We start from the raw sequence: 15,069 nt of genomic DNA on the forward strand, positions 1-15,069 counted from the left end.
GGAACATAGTAATTACACTAACATAGTAATTACACAGGAACATAGTAATTACACAGGAACATAGTAATTATACAGGAACATAGTAATTACACAGTAACATAGTAATTACACTAACATAGTAATTACACAGTAACATAGTAATTACACAGGAACATAGTAATTACACAGGAACATGGTAATTACACAGGAACATAGTAATTACACAGTAACATAGTAATTACACAGTAACATAGTAATTACACAGGAACATAGTAATTACACAGGAACATAGTAATTACACAGGAACATAGTAATTACACAGGAACATAGTAATTACACAGGAACATAGTAATTACACAGGAACATAGTAATTACACAGGAACATAGTAATTATACAGTAACATAGTAATTACACAGGAACATAGTAATTACACAGGAACATAGTAATTACACAGGAACATAGTAATTACACAGTAACATAGTAATTACACAGGAACATAGTAATTATTATGGTAATTACACAGGAACATAGTAATTATTATGGTAATTACACAGGAACATAGTAATTACACAGGAACATAGTAATTACACAGGAACATAGTAATTACACAGGAACATAGTAATTACACAGGAACATAGTAATTACACAGGAACATAGTAATTACACAGTAACATAGTAATTACACAGGAACATAGTAATTACACAGGAACATAGTAATTACACAGGAACATAGTAATTACACAGGAACATGGTAATTACACAGGAACATAGTAATTATACAGGAACATAGTAATTACACTAACATAGTAATTACACAGGAACATAGTAATTACACAGGAACATGGTAATTACACTATCATAGTAATTACACAGGAACATGGTAAATATTATTGTAATTACACAGTAACATGGTATTATACAGTAACATGGCAATTACACAATAATAACAGTAACAAACACGTATAATTCTGTACCTCAATGTCCCAGAGCTCTGGAGGAGAAGTCACCAGAGCTGAAAACTCCTGCTAGGGTTAGCCCCACCCTCACCCTCCCTCACCCCCAATCCTTCCTCACCCCTCAACTCATTCTTCTGTCTCTGCAGGTGTAGTGTGTGTCTGTTCAACTCCCCCCCAAATACCCTCACCTACATCCCCCTCCCTACCCCCTCCCCTCTACTCTCTGTATCTCCACTGTCTCTCTCTTTATCTTAGACTTTCTGTTGCATCTCTATCTGTTGTCCATGTCTGCTGTGACTCTGATCCTTCCCGTTCATCTCGTACATCGAGCTCTTCTGCTGTTTTCGCCAGTAACACCACGCCCCGATGGTGGCTGCCACGGCAACCGCGCACATAGCAACCACAATGGCTGCAACCGTGGAACCCCTGCCGGAGGAGGGAGGAGGGGGAGGAGGGCAGTCCTCCTCACCCCCAGTACACCCTGTCTCCCCCGTCTCACCTTCGCTCTCCTCCTCCTCACCCTCCATCTCCCCGCTGTGTCGAGTCAGGTTGTGCTGGGCCGAACGTTCCTCCTCGTCGATGACGTCATCAGTCCACGCTGTGGGTGCGGGGCCGTGCTCCAGGAAAGGGTGCACGTGATCCGTGGTTTCCCAGGAGCCTGTGGGAGAAGGCCTGGCTGTGTTGCCGGAGGCATCGTCATCCAGTGATGATGTCAGAGAGGGGGTGGCGTAGTCGGCTGAATGTGAATCTGAGGCTTCGGGGGAGAGAGGTAGGTCGGGTGAGGCTGTGGCCTCGGGGGAGAGAGGTAGGTCGGGTGAGGCTGTGGCCTCGGGGGAGAGAGGTAGGTCGGGTGAGGCTGTGGCTTCGGGGGAGAGAGGTAGGTCGGGTGAGGCTGTGGCTTCGGGGGAGAGAGGTAGGTCGGGTGAGGCTGTGGCAGGTAGGTCGGGTGAGGCTGTGGCCTCGGGGGAGAGAGGTAGGTCGGGTGAGGCTGTGGCCTCGGGGGAGAGAGGTAGGTCGGGTGAGGCTGTGGCCTCGGGGGAGAGAGGTAGGTCGGGTGAGGCTGTGGCCTCGGGGGAGAGAGGTAGGTCGGGTGAGGCTGTGGCCTCGGGGGAGAGAGGTAGGTCGGGTGAGGCTGTGGCTTCGGGGGAGAGAGGTAGGTCGGGTGAGGCTGTGGCCTCGGGGGAGAGAGGTAGGTCGGGTGAGGCTGTGGCTTCGGGGGAGAGAGGTAGGTCGGGTGAGGCTGTGGCCTCGGGGGAGAGAGGTAGGTCGGGTGAGGCTGTGGCCTCGGGGGAGAGAGGTAGGTCGGGTGAGGCTGTGGCCTCGGGGGAGAGAGGTAGGTCGGGTGAGGCTGTGGCTTCGGGGGAGAGAGGTAGGTCGGGTGAGGCTGTGGCCTCGGGGGAGAGAGGTAGGTCGGGTGAGGCTGTGGCCTCGGGGGAGAGAGGTAGGTCGGGTGAGGCTGTGGCCTCGGGGGAGAGAGGTAGGTCGGGTGAGGCTGTAGGGGTGAGTCCTCCCACCAAGCCCTGGTCCTGATCCTGCTCTACAGAGTTCGCCCCCTGTGTGGGGGACAGGGGGACCTGGGGGACTCCCGTGAACGGGGTGGGACGACTCAACTCCACCTCATTGGGCCGGTCTGTCGCCCCGACAACCACAACACCCTCCTCTTCCTCCACTCCCACCTCAAGCTCCACCCCTTCCTCTGAGGATCCACCGCCCACTTTATCAGCGTCGGTCTCCTCCTGACTAACAGGGTAGCCGTCCAACCAGGTCTCGTCGGTGCTGGCGGTGGGTTTTACATTCTGAGGCTCGCCTGTTGTCATGCCGACGGGGGGGATCACATAGTCATCATAATCATGGTCGTCGTAGTGATGGTCGTGACTGTTAGGGTCACTACGATCATCTTCATGTTCACTCTGGTCTTCATCAAGGTGATCATGGACATGGTCGTCATGGTGATCGGTTACATGACCGGGGTCATGACCTTCGTGGTCATCATGTACACCGTGGTTATCATCCTCCTCGTGTTCTCCTTGGGCCTCACGGTGGGCGTCTTCACTGCCATAGCTTTCATGGTCATCATGATCATTGTGGTCAAGGCGTTCAACAACATGGTCTTCACCCTCAGAGCTTTCGTCGTGACCAGGATCTGTTTGACCGTCGTGGTCATTGTGGTTATGTTCACGGTCAGCATCATCTTCGTGGTCATCATGGTCGTCGTGGTGATGGTCATCATGGTCGTCGTGGTGATGGTCATCATGGTCGTCGTGGTGATGGTCATCATGGTCGTCGTGGTGATGGTCATCATGGTTGTCGTGGTGATGGTCATCATGGTCGTCGTGGTGATGGTCATCATGGTCGTCGTGGTGATGGTCATCATGGTCGTCGTGGTGATGGTCATCATGGTCGTCGTGGTCAATTGGTTGTTGGAAGCGACCCTCATGGCTGTCATAATCCTTCGTCTCCTCTGGTTGGCTGTCGTCTTGCTTGCTCTCCATTGATTCGCTGCCGGAGGCCCTGACAGGGTTGTCCCCCTCAGTGGGTGTGTCCTGTGTGACTAGCGGGTGGGTGGGTTCCACATGTCCCACCTCCTGGGTGGCCTCTGAGGGGAACCAGAACAGGTGCTTCTGAGATATCAGGGAGACTGGCGCCTCAGTCACCTCTAACATCTCCTCCACCTGCTCCTCCTTCTCAACGGGAGGGTCTGTCGAGTCTTCCACCTCTTCCTCCATTCCTCCCCCCACCTCCTCTCCCACAGACAGCTCCTCTCCTCCTGCCTCCTCCACCTGCTCCTCCTTCTCAACGGGAGGGTCTGTCGAGTCTTCCACCTCTTCCTCCATTCCTCCCCCCACCTCCTCTCCCACAGACAGCTCCTCTCCTCCTGCCTCCTCCTCTCCTCCTGCCTCCTCCTTCTCAACGGGAGGGTCTGTCGAGTCTTCCACCTCTTCCTCCATTCCTCCCCCCACCTCCTCTCCCACAGACAGCTCCTCTCCTCCTGCCTCCTCCTCCTCTCCTCCTGCCTCCACACTGAAGCTGGCCTCTTGCTGCTCCTGATCGCTGTGCTCCTCTTCTTCTGTGTCCACCTCCTCCTCTGTGTTCTCCTCCTCTGTGTTCTCCTCCTCTGCAGGGGTGTCGTAGGAGAGGTGGTGATCGTGGTCAGTGAACATATCTTCATAGTCGATGTGTGTCTCTGTCTCGTCTGTAGAAACAGAGAGGGAGAGTGAGGAGAGAGAGAGAGAGAGAGAAAGAGGGAGGAGTGAGGAGAGAGACCGAGAGAGAGAGAAGGGGGGAGAGAGAAGGGAGGAGGTGAGAGAGAGAAGAAGGGGAATGGGGAAGCTGGTTGAGAGAGTGTGCAAAGCTGTCATCAAGGCAAAGGGTGGCTATTTGAAGAATCTCAAATATAAAATATATTTTGATTTGTTTAACACTTTCTTGGTTACTACATGATTCCATATGTGTTATTTCATAGTTTTAATGTCTTTACTATTATTCTACAATGTAGAAAATAGTAAAAATAAAGAGAAACCCTTGAATGAGTAGGTGTTGTAAAACTTTTGACTGGTAGTGTATATCACACAAGCACTGGTATTTAACCCTTCTCCTATGCTGAGTCTCCTCCTACACATCTGAATAGCCAATACATCTCTGTTGCTAGACAGAACTTTAGTGATGCCTGTTCTCTCTCACTTCATCTGACCTGACCTCGGGCCCAAATTCCTCACTCATCCCCAACTCATGGCTGTCCCGTTGACTTGTACCAGACAGTGGCCCTTCTCCTCTCCATAGGATACCTGATGTACCAATAACATATTCTGACAGAATGTAAACGTTCTACATTCCCCTCTCTCCCTCTGTGACACGAATTAGGATATTTCATATTTTCAAGCTTAGAAGTCAGAACCCATCGATGTACTGCACCTTCATACCTGCTGTAAGCTGAGTACACGACGAATACAATTAGATTTAGATTTGATTTGTTTTATATCTCTCCCTCACAACTGGGACACTGTTTTGTAACAAACGGCAAGTCAGACCCTAGGCCTAGCAGAGATCTGAATGGGTGCAATATTCCCTATGTAGTGCACTGGCCTGAGCAAAAAGTATTGCACTTCACATGAAAATCTATAAAAAAATCTATAGAAATGCATGGAACTGAAGGCATGACTAATAACCAGGAAGTGAAGTGTGTGACCTCATCACAGCTTCCTGTGGAGCCCAGAGGTCACGGCTCTGAGGTGAGAGGTCAGGTAAACAGGAGGCCAGGTGACACACGCATATGCACACACACACACACACACACACACACACACACACACACACACACACACACACACACACACACACACACACACACACACACACACACACACACACACACACACACAAACACACACAGTGAAACAGGATTATATAAGCACCCCCTAATTATTACATATTATACACTTACATTTGCCACAAAGCTGTACCAGTCCATACCACTCTCCACAGCTGTCACACAGCAGGCTGAATGCTGAGTGGCCGCCGGGCATCACATGACCAGGAAGACAGGAGTACAGCAGCTCGTCCCCCATCTCAAACCCTGTGTGGCCCTGGAGACGCATGTTGGGGAACGCAGGGGGATCGCCACATGGACCACCTGACAGGTATAACATTACCAGGTTAGGTTATATCACAATGATGTTATGCCACAGTTATATGCGCTGTTATTGTAAGTTAGAAAAACAGGACCCAATACTGTATGTTATATCTGTCCTTCCCCTCAGTAGGGGAGACAGAGGCTGGTTGTCACAGATTGGTTGGCTCACAACTGGAGTCTGATTGGTTGGCTCATAACTGGAGTCTCAGATTGGTTGGCTCATAACTGGAGTCTCAGATTGGTTGGCTCACAACTGGAGTCTCCGATTGGTTGGCTCATAACTGGAGTCTCCGATTGGTTGGCTCATAACTGGAGTCTCAGATTGGTTGGCTCATAACTGGAGTCTCCGATTGGTTGGCTCATAACTGGAGTCTGATTGGTTGGCTCATAACTGGAGTCTGATTGGTTGGCTCATAACTGGAGTCTCAGATTGGTTGGCTCATAACTGGAGTCTCAGATTGGTTGGCTCACAACTGGAGTCTGATTGGTTGGCTCATAACTGGAGTCTCAGATTGGTTGTCTCATAACTGGAGTCTGATTGGTTGGCTCTTAACTGGAGTCTAATTGGTTGGCTCATAACTGGAGTCTCAGATTGGTTGGCTCATAACTGGAGTCTGATTGGTTGGCTCATAACTGGAGTCTGGAGGGTCCTCAAAGTTATGTGGCATGTACAACATGTCTGATCTCTAATGAAGAGGATACATATTTCAAATGTTCTTGCCTATTTCCTCTCCTCTCCTTGCGGTTTTTCAGGTCCCACAGTAACTTTCCTGTTCCTCAGTTCAAACCCAAACAATCAGTCTTGGGAGTAGTCCAACAGCGGCCCGGTCCAAAAACAACCTCTAACCCCATCCCCTTCTGTACTAGAGAGGTGTACGTGTAATGGAGGTGCACCACATTTGGGTGATGGCTAACCTGGGGATTTAGCTCAGTGGGCTAACACAATCTGGTAGCACACAGATGAACCAGGTTCAAAAGGTGGGTCGATCACTTAAGTGGAGAACACTGTAAATACAACACTGTAAATACAACACTGTATATACAACACTGTAAATACAACACTGTAAATACAACACTGTAAATACAACACTGTAAATACATCACTGTATATACAACACTGTAAATACAACACTGTATATAGACATAATATGACATTTGAACTGTCTTTATTCTTTTGGAACATTTGTGAGTGTAATGTTTACTGTAAAAAAATGTTTTCTTTATTTCACTTTTGTTTATTATTGATTTCACTTGCTTTGGCAATGTAAACATCTGTTTCCCATGCCAATAAAGCCCCTTAAATGAAAATGACATTGAGAGAGAAGATGGAGGGAGGGGAGAGGTGTGGGAACATTACCTTTTCAGTCCTCAGAAAACATCTTAAGGCAGAGAATTGCGAAATGTGAGTGTGTGTGTGTACTGACCTTTGTCTTTGACACAGAACACATCCAGGTGTGTGTACTGACCTTTGTCTTTGACACAGAAAGCATCCAGGTGTGTGTTGTCCTCTGTAGCGTTCTCTATCTTCAGATCCACTGACTTCAGAGCACTGCCCTGATTACTGCACACTGTAGTCCTGGAGAAACACATTGCTGTGTGATGACATCATGATCCAGAGACATACATCATCAGCCAAACATCCTAAACATCCTGCTGTATCAGCAGCCCTGATAGAGGTATGACTACATCTAGACAGGATATACATCCTGCTGTATCAGCAGCCCTGATAGAGGTATGACTACATCTAGACAGGATATACATCCTGCTGTATCAGCAGCCCTGATAGAGGTATGACTACATCTAGACAGGATATACATCCTGCTGTATCAGCAGCCCTGATAGAGGTATGACTACATCTAGACAGGATATACATCCTGCTGTATCAGCAGCCCTGATAGAGGTATGACTACATCTAGACAGGATATACATCCTGCTGTATCAGCAGCCCTGATAGAGGTATGACTACATCTAGACAGGATATACATCCTGCTGTATCAGCAGCCCTGATAGAGGTATGACTACATCTAGACAGGATATACATCCTGCTGTATCAGCAGCCCTGATAGAGGTATGACTACATCTAGACAGGATATACATCCTGCTGTATCAGCAGCCCTGATAGAGGTATGACTACATCTAGACAGGATATACATCCTGCTGTATCAGCAGCCCTGATAGAGGTATGACTACATCTAGACAGGATATACATCCTGATGTATCAGCAGCCCTGATAGAGGTATGACGACATCTAGACAGGATATACATCCTGCTGTATCAGCAGCCCTGATAGAGGTATGACTACATCTAGACAGGATATATATCCTGCTGTATCAGCAGCCCTGATAGAGGTACAGTATGACTACAGAGATTGTTTGCGGAAATGCGGTCACTGGTGGAGTGTGTGTAGCTAGCTACCTAGTTTAAATATCAACAGTACTGCCACAGCAACATAACATTTGACCTGATTGTGTTAACCTGATTTACATCATCATCAATATTCGGTCTGGTTGGCTGCTCAGCAGAACGTAATTTATTTCCTCATAGAATCAAATCATTTCAAATCAGGACGGGTGCTGGAGGTGCTGCAGTACCTCTGATAAATTGAAATAACTTTGCTAAAGTTATAGAATTAATGTGGTCTTTTCAGAAAGAAATTAAATCATTTACTACACCGTGAATACGCCGATAAGGATCAAAAGCTTCTTTTTAAAAAGTTGCCTAGCTGAGGATTGTGTGTAGCCCAATAACAAGTCGTAGCCTACAGTCAGGAATGAAGGGCAAATCTGTCAGTGAACAGGAGACAAAACAGGCCGTTCACAATACTTCACATACAACTGAGGGAAAACACATGTTGGAAAGCAAATGGCTCCTGCTGAAAAGAGAAGACTCTAATCTGTCACACTGACATTAAAACCAGCTCTGACGTAATCCACGTAGTGCTATGGAAAACTCCCGTTTGATCATTAAGCCGGAAGTATTTGAATCTGAAGCTCCATATTCCTGAATGGGGCTGAATGGCACCAAATAAAATGGCTAAAGATCAAGGTGAAAGTGTCCGTAACTACCAAAGGATCATGGTCGATGTAGTCGTTTTCACCCTGCCTGAGAGTGTCAACCCAACCTGGCCTGAGCCTCCTCATAGTGAAATAAAGGTTAAATAAAAATAAATAAATAAAATAGCCTGCCTGCCCATGATTAGTCTGTGTGACGGCAACTGTAGTAGTCAGAATGGATCACTATTTAATTAAATATCTCCATTTGTTTTATCTTGATTTAACTAGGCAAGTCAGTTAAGAACAAATTCTTATTACAATGACGGCCTACTAAAAGGCAAAAGGCCTCCTGCGGAGACGGGGGCTGGGATTAAAAATACAATACTAAATCTTTATAGGACAAAACACACATCACAACAAGAGAGACTACACTACATAAAGAGAGACCTAAGACAACAATATAACAAAGTAGCAACACATGACAACACAGTATGGTAGAAACACAACATGACAACAACATGGTAGAAACACAGCATGGTAGAAACACAACATGGTAGCAACACAACATAACAACTACATGGTAGAAACACAACATGGTAGCAACACAGCATGGTAGAAACACAGCATGGTAGCAACACAACATGGTAGCAACACAACTGGTAGCAACACAACATAAAACAACATGGTAGAAACATAACATGGTAGCAACACAGCATGGTAGCATCACAGCATGGTAGAAACACAACATGGTAGAAACATAACATGGTAGCAACACAGCATGGTAGCAACACAGCATGGTAGAAACACAACATGGTAGCAACACAACATGGTAGCAACACAGCATGGTAGCAACACAGCATGGTAGCAACACAGCATGGTAGCAACACAGCATGGTAGAAACACAACATGGTAGCAACACAACATGGTAGAAACACAGCATGGTAGAAACACAGCATGGTAGAAACACAGCATGGTAGCAACACAGCATGGTAGAAACACAACATGGTAGCAACACAACATGGTAGAAACACAACATGGTAGAAACACAGCATGGTAGAAACACAGCATGGTAGCAACACAACATGGTAGAAACACAGCACATAGTTAGCAAACCAGGGCAAAGACCCCTCAGAGACACCAATACTCCTTAGCCAGCCCACAAGAATGGAATGGTCTACCGTATCAAAAGCTTTGGCCAAGTCAATAAAAAATAGCAGAACAACAATGCTTGGAATTGAGGGCAATGGTGACATCATTGAGGACCTTTAAGGTTGCAGTGACACATCCATAACCTGAGTAGAAACCAGATTGCATACCAGAGAGATACTATAGACATCAAGAAAGCCAGTCAGTTGATTATTGACAAGCTTTTCCAACACTTTTGATAAACAGGGCAAAATAGAGATAGGCCTATAACAGTTAGGATCAGCTTGATCTCCCCCTTTAAATAAAGGATGAACAGTGGCTGCCTTCCAAGTAATGGGAACCTCCCCAGAGAGGAGAGACAGGTTAAACACGTCAGAGATAGGCTTGACGATGATAGGGGCAGCAACCTTACAGAAGAAAGGATCTAAACCATCTGACCCAGATGTTTTTTGGGGTCATGTTTAAGGAGCTCCTTTAGCACCTCGGACTCAGTGACTGCCTGCAGGGAGAAACTTTGTTTCCTGCAGGGAGAAGCATCGGGATAGTCGCATTATAAGGGCTGGGAGATAAGGAAATGTTGGACGGGCAAGAAGGCATGGCTGAGTTAAATAGGAATCCGGACTTAATGAAGTGGTGATTTAAACAGCTCAGCCATGTGCTTCTTGTCAGTAACAACCACATCATCAACATTAAGGGACATGGGTAGCTGTGAGGAGGAGGGTTTATTCTCCAGGTCGTTTTCCAGAACTTGGGGTTAGACCCACATAGAGAGAACTGCTCCTTAAAGTAACTAACTTTGGCCTTCTGGATAGCCTGAATGCACTTATTTCTCATTTGCCTGAACAATAGCCAGTCAGCCTGAGTATGCGTGTGCCGAGCCTTTCGCCAAATGGAATTCTTGAGGTGGAGTAACTCTGCAAGATCACGGTCGAACCAGGGTCAGAACCTGTATTTAATTCACATTTTCTTTATGGGGGAGTGTTTCTTAACAATACCACTGAAAATATCAAAAAAGAAAGTCCAAGCGTCTTCAATTTAGCGATCAATCTTTCCTGAAGGATTGTGAATCTTCAAGGCATATTATATTAATTTAAAAACTCTGTTTCATCAAAACAATAAGCTTATCAAGCTGATTCTAAACCATTTTACAGAGGCCAGTTCATGAAGGAAGTTTTTTAGCAAGCGTCTATGTAGCGAACTTACAATAATTCACTGTGGGGATCAAACTTGATCATAAAAAAACACATTTTAGAGCCCAAAACAGGCTTCAACATTGTTTTGGGGGGGCCAGTTCTGGCAATCGTAAATTACATTGGCTTTCTAGGGCAGACCAGGGCTTTTAGCTTTCTAGGGCTTTTGGCACCGCTAGGTTGCTATGCAACAAGGAGAGATTGTGACTTCACGCTCCAGACCGGACACTGGGGGGCCTGATCTGTCTGCTGTAGGCTACCAAAATATTTTTTATCAACTTCCAAATAGGCCTATTGAGCAAACATTATTTAACAAACGAATAACGCCGGGTGTTACATATACCTAACAGTGTCTTTAAACACCTGGTAAGGGAAAGGAGAAACATAAAATAACACCTCTCTTCTCGATGAGATCCTAATAAACACTTTTTACCACCATCTGGTGGTCCATCTTATAATTACCAAAACCACAAATTGTCACTTTAAACGGCACGCCTCGACAGCTTGTCAACACGGCGCTTCTGCTCCTCTGATTTAATCCCGTACCTTGTCAAAAAGGTGAGTTTCTGAAATTCAATGCATGCAAAATGCTCATTCAAAATGTCCAGAGTAGATTTTCTAAGAAAAATGTTAATTTATGGCGAAGTATAGTCACTCGAAAAATTCAAGTTGCGCGTATGAAACATTGGGCGTACATTTTTGACCAGAGAGCATCGAATAGATGGGCTACACATACAGAGACAGAGGGAGCGCTGTTTCTCTCACTCGGATGCCTTCTCAGGTGAGATACATTCAGCCTCCTGCGAATTGAAGGAAAATTATAAAACAGAGAAAAATGAAAGAGAAAATATTTTGAAGTTTTTATCTTAGTACATTTTTTTTGGGGGGGGGGGCATGGCTTCCCTTGGCATCCATGAATACACGCCATGTCTGTCCTTTATCTAGGAGATATAAGAAAGATCAGGAAATATTGTTAGATTAACCACTTTTTTTTGTTGTTGGCACAAAACTACCTTCATACTTCTATTAATTTTTTTCAACCGGTACCCGGTTACATTCAGAACAGTCCCTTGACACTTGTGGGGGATGTAGATCAAAATGGAGAACAACACCGTGTTCGTGAGAATCTCCTCTTTCCATAGCGGGGTCATATTAGTTTGTAGCCCAAACGGTTCGGACGCTACAGACAAAAGTTGGCACATCAGTGGTACCGACTTCAGATGAATCCCGTGGGGCTTGTGGGGGTCGTAGAGCAAAACGGAGAATACCATCGTGTTTGAGAGAGTTCGCAGGCCCAAACCCTTCAGACGCTACAGGAATTTTCATGAGAAGATTGATTTTTCGGGAACACCTCTGTGGCTCGGCTACCTTCAGATGCAGAAGGCCGACATTTAGGCGGATACGGTTGATTGAGACTGCAGATAACTCTGAAACTGATGGATTTTCATGGGGATCTTTTCTTATGTTACTTAGACTGAAGATTTACGAACATGGAAGATAACAGGAAGAGGCGATGTTAGTTAGGGGCTTATTGAAGAGGGTGTGTTCGTGCACATGTGGGTGGGTGGTTGTGCGTGGGCATGTAGGTTGTGTGTGTGTGTGAGTGTATGCGTGGGCATGTGTGTGAGTGGGTGGGTGGTGTGTGTGTGTGTGTGTGTGTGTGTGTGTGTGTGTGTGTGTGTGTGTGTGTGTGTGTGCTTAGGCATGTGGAGTTGTGTGTGTGTGTGTGTGTGTGTGTGTGTGTGTGTGTGTGTGTGTGTGTGTGTATGTGTGTGTGTGTGTGTGTGTGTGTGTGTGAGTGTGTGGGTGGTGTCTGTGTGTGTGTGCGTGAGTGTGTGTGTGCTTAGGCATATGGGTTAGTGGAGTTGTGTGTGTGTGTGTGTGTGTGTGTGTGTGTGTGTGTGTGTGTGTGTGTGTGTGTGTGTGTGTGTGTGTGTGTGTGTGTGAGTGTGTGGGTGGTGTCTGTGTGTGTGTGTGTGTGTGTGTGTGTGTGTGTGTGTGTGTGTGTGTGTGTGTGTGTGTGTGTGTGTGTGTGTGGAAGGAATGAGGTGGAGGACGGTGATGTCTACCTCCTGCCTCTGACACCTTCTTGCTGACGATGAGTCACGACACACAACGTGTGTCCGAAAGTGACCTGTTTTTTCTACCCTGTTGTTAAATAGCTTCCGGTCTAAACAAAGTGAACAGGGTGCTCCTTTGTAGCTCTGTTGGTAGAGCATGGCACTTATAACCCCAGGGAGAGTGGGTTCAATTCCCGGGACCACCTGTATGTAAAATGTACGCATGCATGACTGTAATTCCCGTTGGATAAAAGCGTATGCTAAATGGCATATATATATGTATATATTATATATTGGTACACAGGGAATCTAAAAGCTAACGTACATGTGATTTAAGGCAGTCAATAATTCAAATGTTTTTAGTTTGACCAGTTTCCATAGTAACCCTTATCAGAAGAGAGAATGATGTGATGTGTAGCATTATGGGATGGACACAGTAGCGGTGCATGGGGAAGAAAATCACTGGGGTAGCCAAGCCCCACCCCCACCCTGTTGTTTGCTCTATAACCTGTTAGTTCATATGCCTTGACACCGTGATATAAAGGCCTAAAGGCAGAGACAATAAGAAGACACAGTGACAGAATAAATTCAGCCAGACCTTTGTTTTATCACAAAACCGGATAGAAGCCGCTGTCCTGTGAAGTCCACAAAGCATATTGCATGGTCAAGCAAGTTCATGTTTCCCACATTTTTGGTCTACTAAACAACTAGTGATTTAGAACCACAGAGAGTTACCGCAAGTCACAAAGACAACACTATTCCAGCAACATTTCAACTTCAACATTTCAACATCATCAAATCACTTCTTCTTAGTCTAATACCGTGACAACTAAAAAATACCAAAAACTATTTAGTCCAATCAACGTAAGCTAAATATGATGTGGCTGTCCATGGTTCTGATTTCTGTGTGCGTGTGTGAACGTGTGTGTGTGTGTGTGTGTGTGTGTGTGTGTGTGAGTGAACGTGTGTGGGTGTGTGTGAACGAGTGTGTGTGAACGTGTGTGTGTGTGTGTGTGTGTGTGTGTGTGTGTGTGTGTGTGTGTGTGTGTGTGTGTGTGTGTGTGTGTGTGTGTGTGGGTGTGTGTGAACGACTGTGTGTGAACGTGTGTGTGTGTGTGTGTGTGTGTGTGTGTGTGTGGGTGCGCGTTCGTGCAAGTAGAAAAACATGTTGTCTCACTCTACTTGTAGAGAAACACCAATGCCATCCTCCTCTCTTTCATATTGACGAAACGGTCTATCACTCTGTCATACAGTACGGGCATTTCGTTGTTGTTGTCCTAGGCTACCTGGCTAAAATGCTTGCTCGCTAGCCTAACTTCCTTTCATGGGCAGCGTTAGCTAGTTAACATTAGCCTTCTACATCTAGCTACATACTGAACTTCCATCCTCTCAGGCCAGTGGCACAACAATGTATGAATCAATGGTGGATCAGAATCGCCGTTATAATCATTGGCCAGTACACAGAATTAAGTAAAACCACAAGTCCAAATCCCTATCTCCATCCATGGCTAATTTAGGAAAGGGACAATTTTAGCTTGCTGGCTAGCTAGCCACGGGAAGAGAACAACACAACGAGATGCAACAATTCAAGTTTTTCTGTCAATGAGGAATGCTCTCGATGGGATTTGAGTGACGCCAAATCCAAGCTGGCTTCCCTTGACACTTTTTTTGGGTGCGCCAGAACCATTCACAGTTTAGCTCAATGCTGATTGGCTAATTCTTTATAATTTTTTGGTCAAGGGAGATCAGATGCCTAATGGCTTCCCTTGCCTTCAATGCTTCGGGTGGCAACAATGTCATACTGGTTTGGACCAGACAGCATCAGATAGATGGCCTACACGTAGAGACAGAGGTCGCTGTTTCGCTCGCTCGGATGCTTTCTCCTGTGAGTTACATTCAGAAAATTATGAAACATTATGTTACAGCCTTATTCTAAAATTGATTAAATAAATAAATAAATCTCATCAATCTACACACAATACCCCATATTGATGAAGCAAAAACTGGTTTTTAGACATTTTTGCAAATGTATTAAAAATAAAAAAACAGATACCTTTTTTTACATAAGTATTCAGACCCTTTGCTATGAGACTCAAAATTGAGCTCAGGAGCAT

The 15,069-nt window shown here is 45.8% G+C and overlaps 1 protein-coding gene across 1 annotated transcript in view; it reads right to left on the reverse strand.

The window, feature by feature from the left end:
- Positions 1-385: 385 nt before the first annotated feature.
- Positions 386-15,069, reverse strand: part of LOC106570613 (uncharacterized) — a 35,891-nt gene continuing 21,207 nt past the window's right edge. The window contains exons 3-5 of the mRNA XM_014143075.2: positions 7,033-7,142; positions 5,378-5,566; positions 386-4,129 (exon numbers count right to left, since the gene is read on the reverse strand). Of these exons, the coding sequence (XP_013998550.2) occupies positions 1,188-4,129; positions 5,378-5,566; positions 7,033-7,142 (3,241 nt within the window). The 3' untranslated portion in view covers positions 386-1,187. The remainder of the gene's footprint in view (positions 4,130-5,377; positions 5,567-7,032; positions 7,143-15,069) is intronic.

Source organism: Salmo salar, chromosome ssa14 (assembly GCF_905237065.1).
Source record: "Salmo salar chromosome ssa14, Ssal_v3.1, whole genome shotgun sequence".
Taxonomy (NCBI): Eukaryota; Metazoa; Chordata; class Actinopteri; order Salmoniformes; family Salmonidae; genus Salmo; species Salmo salar.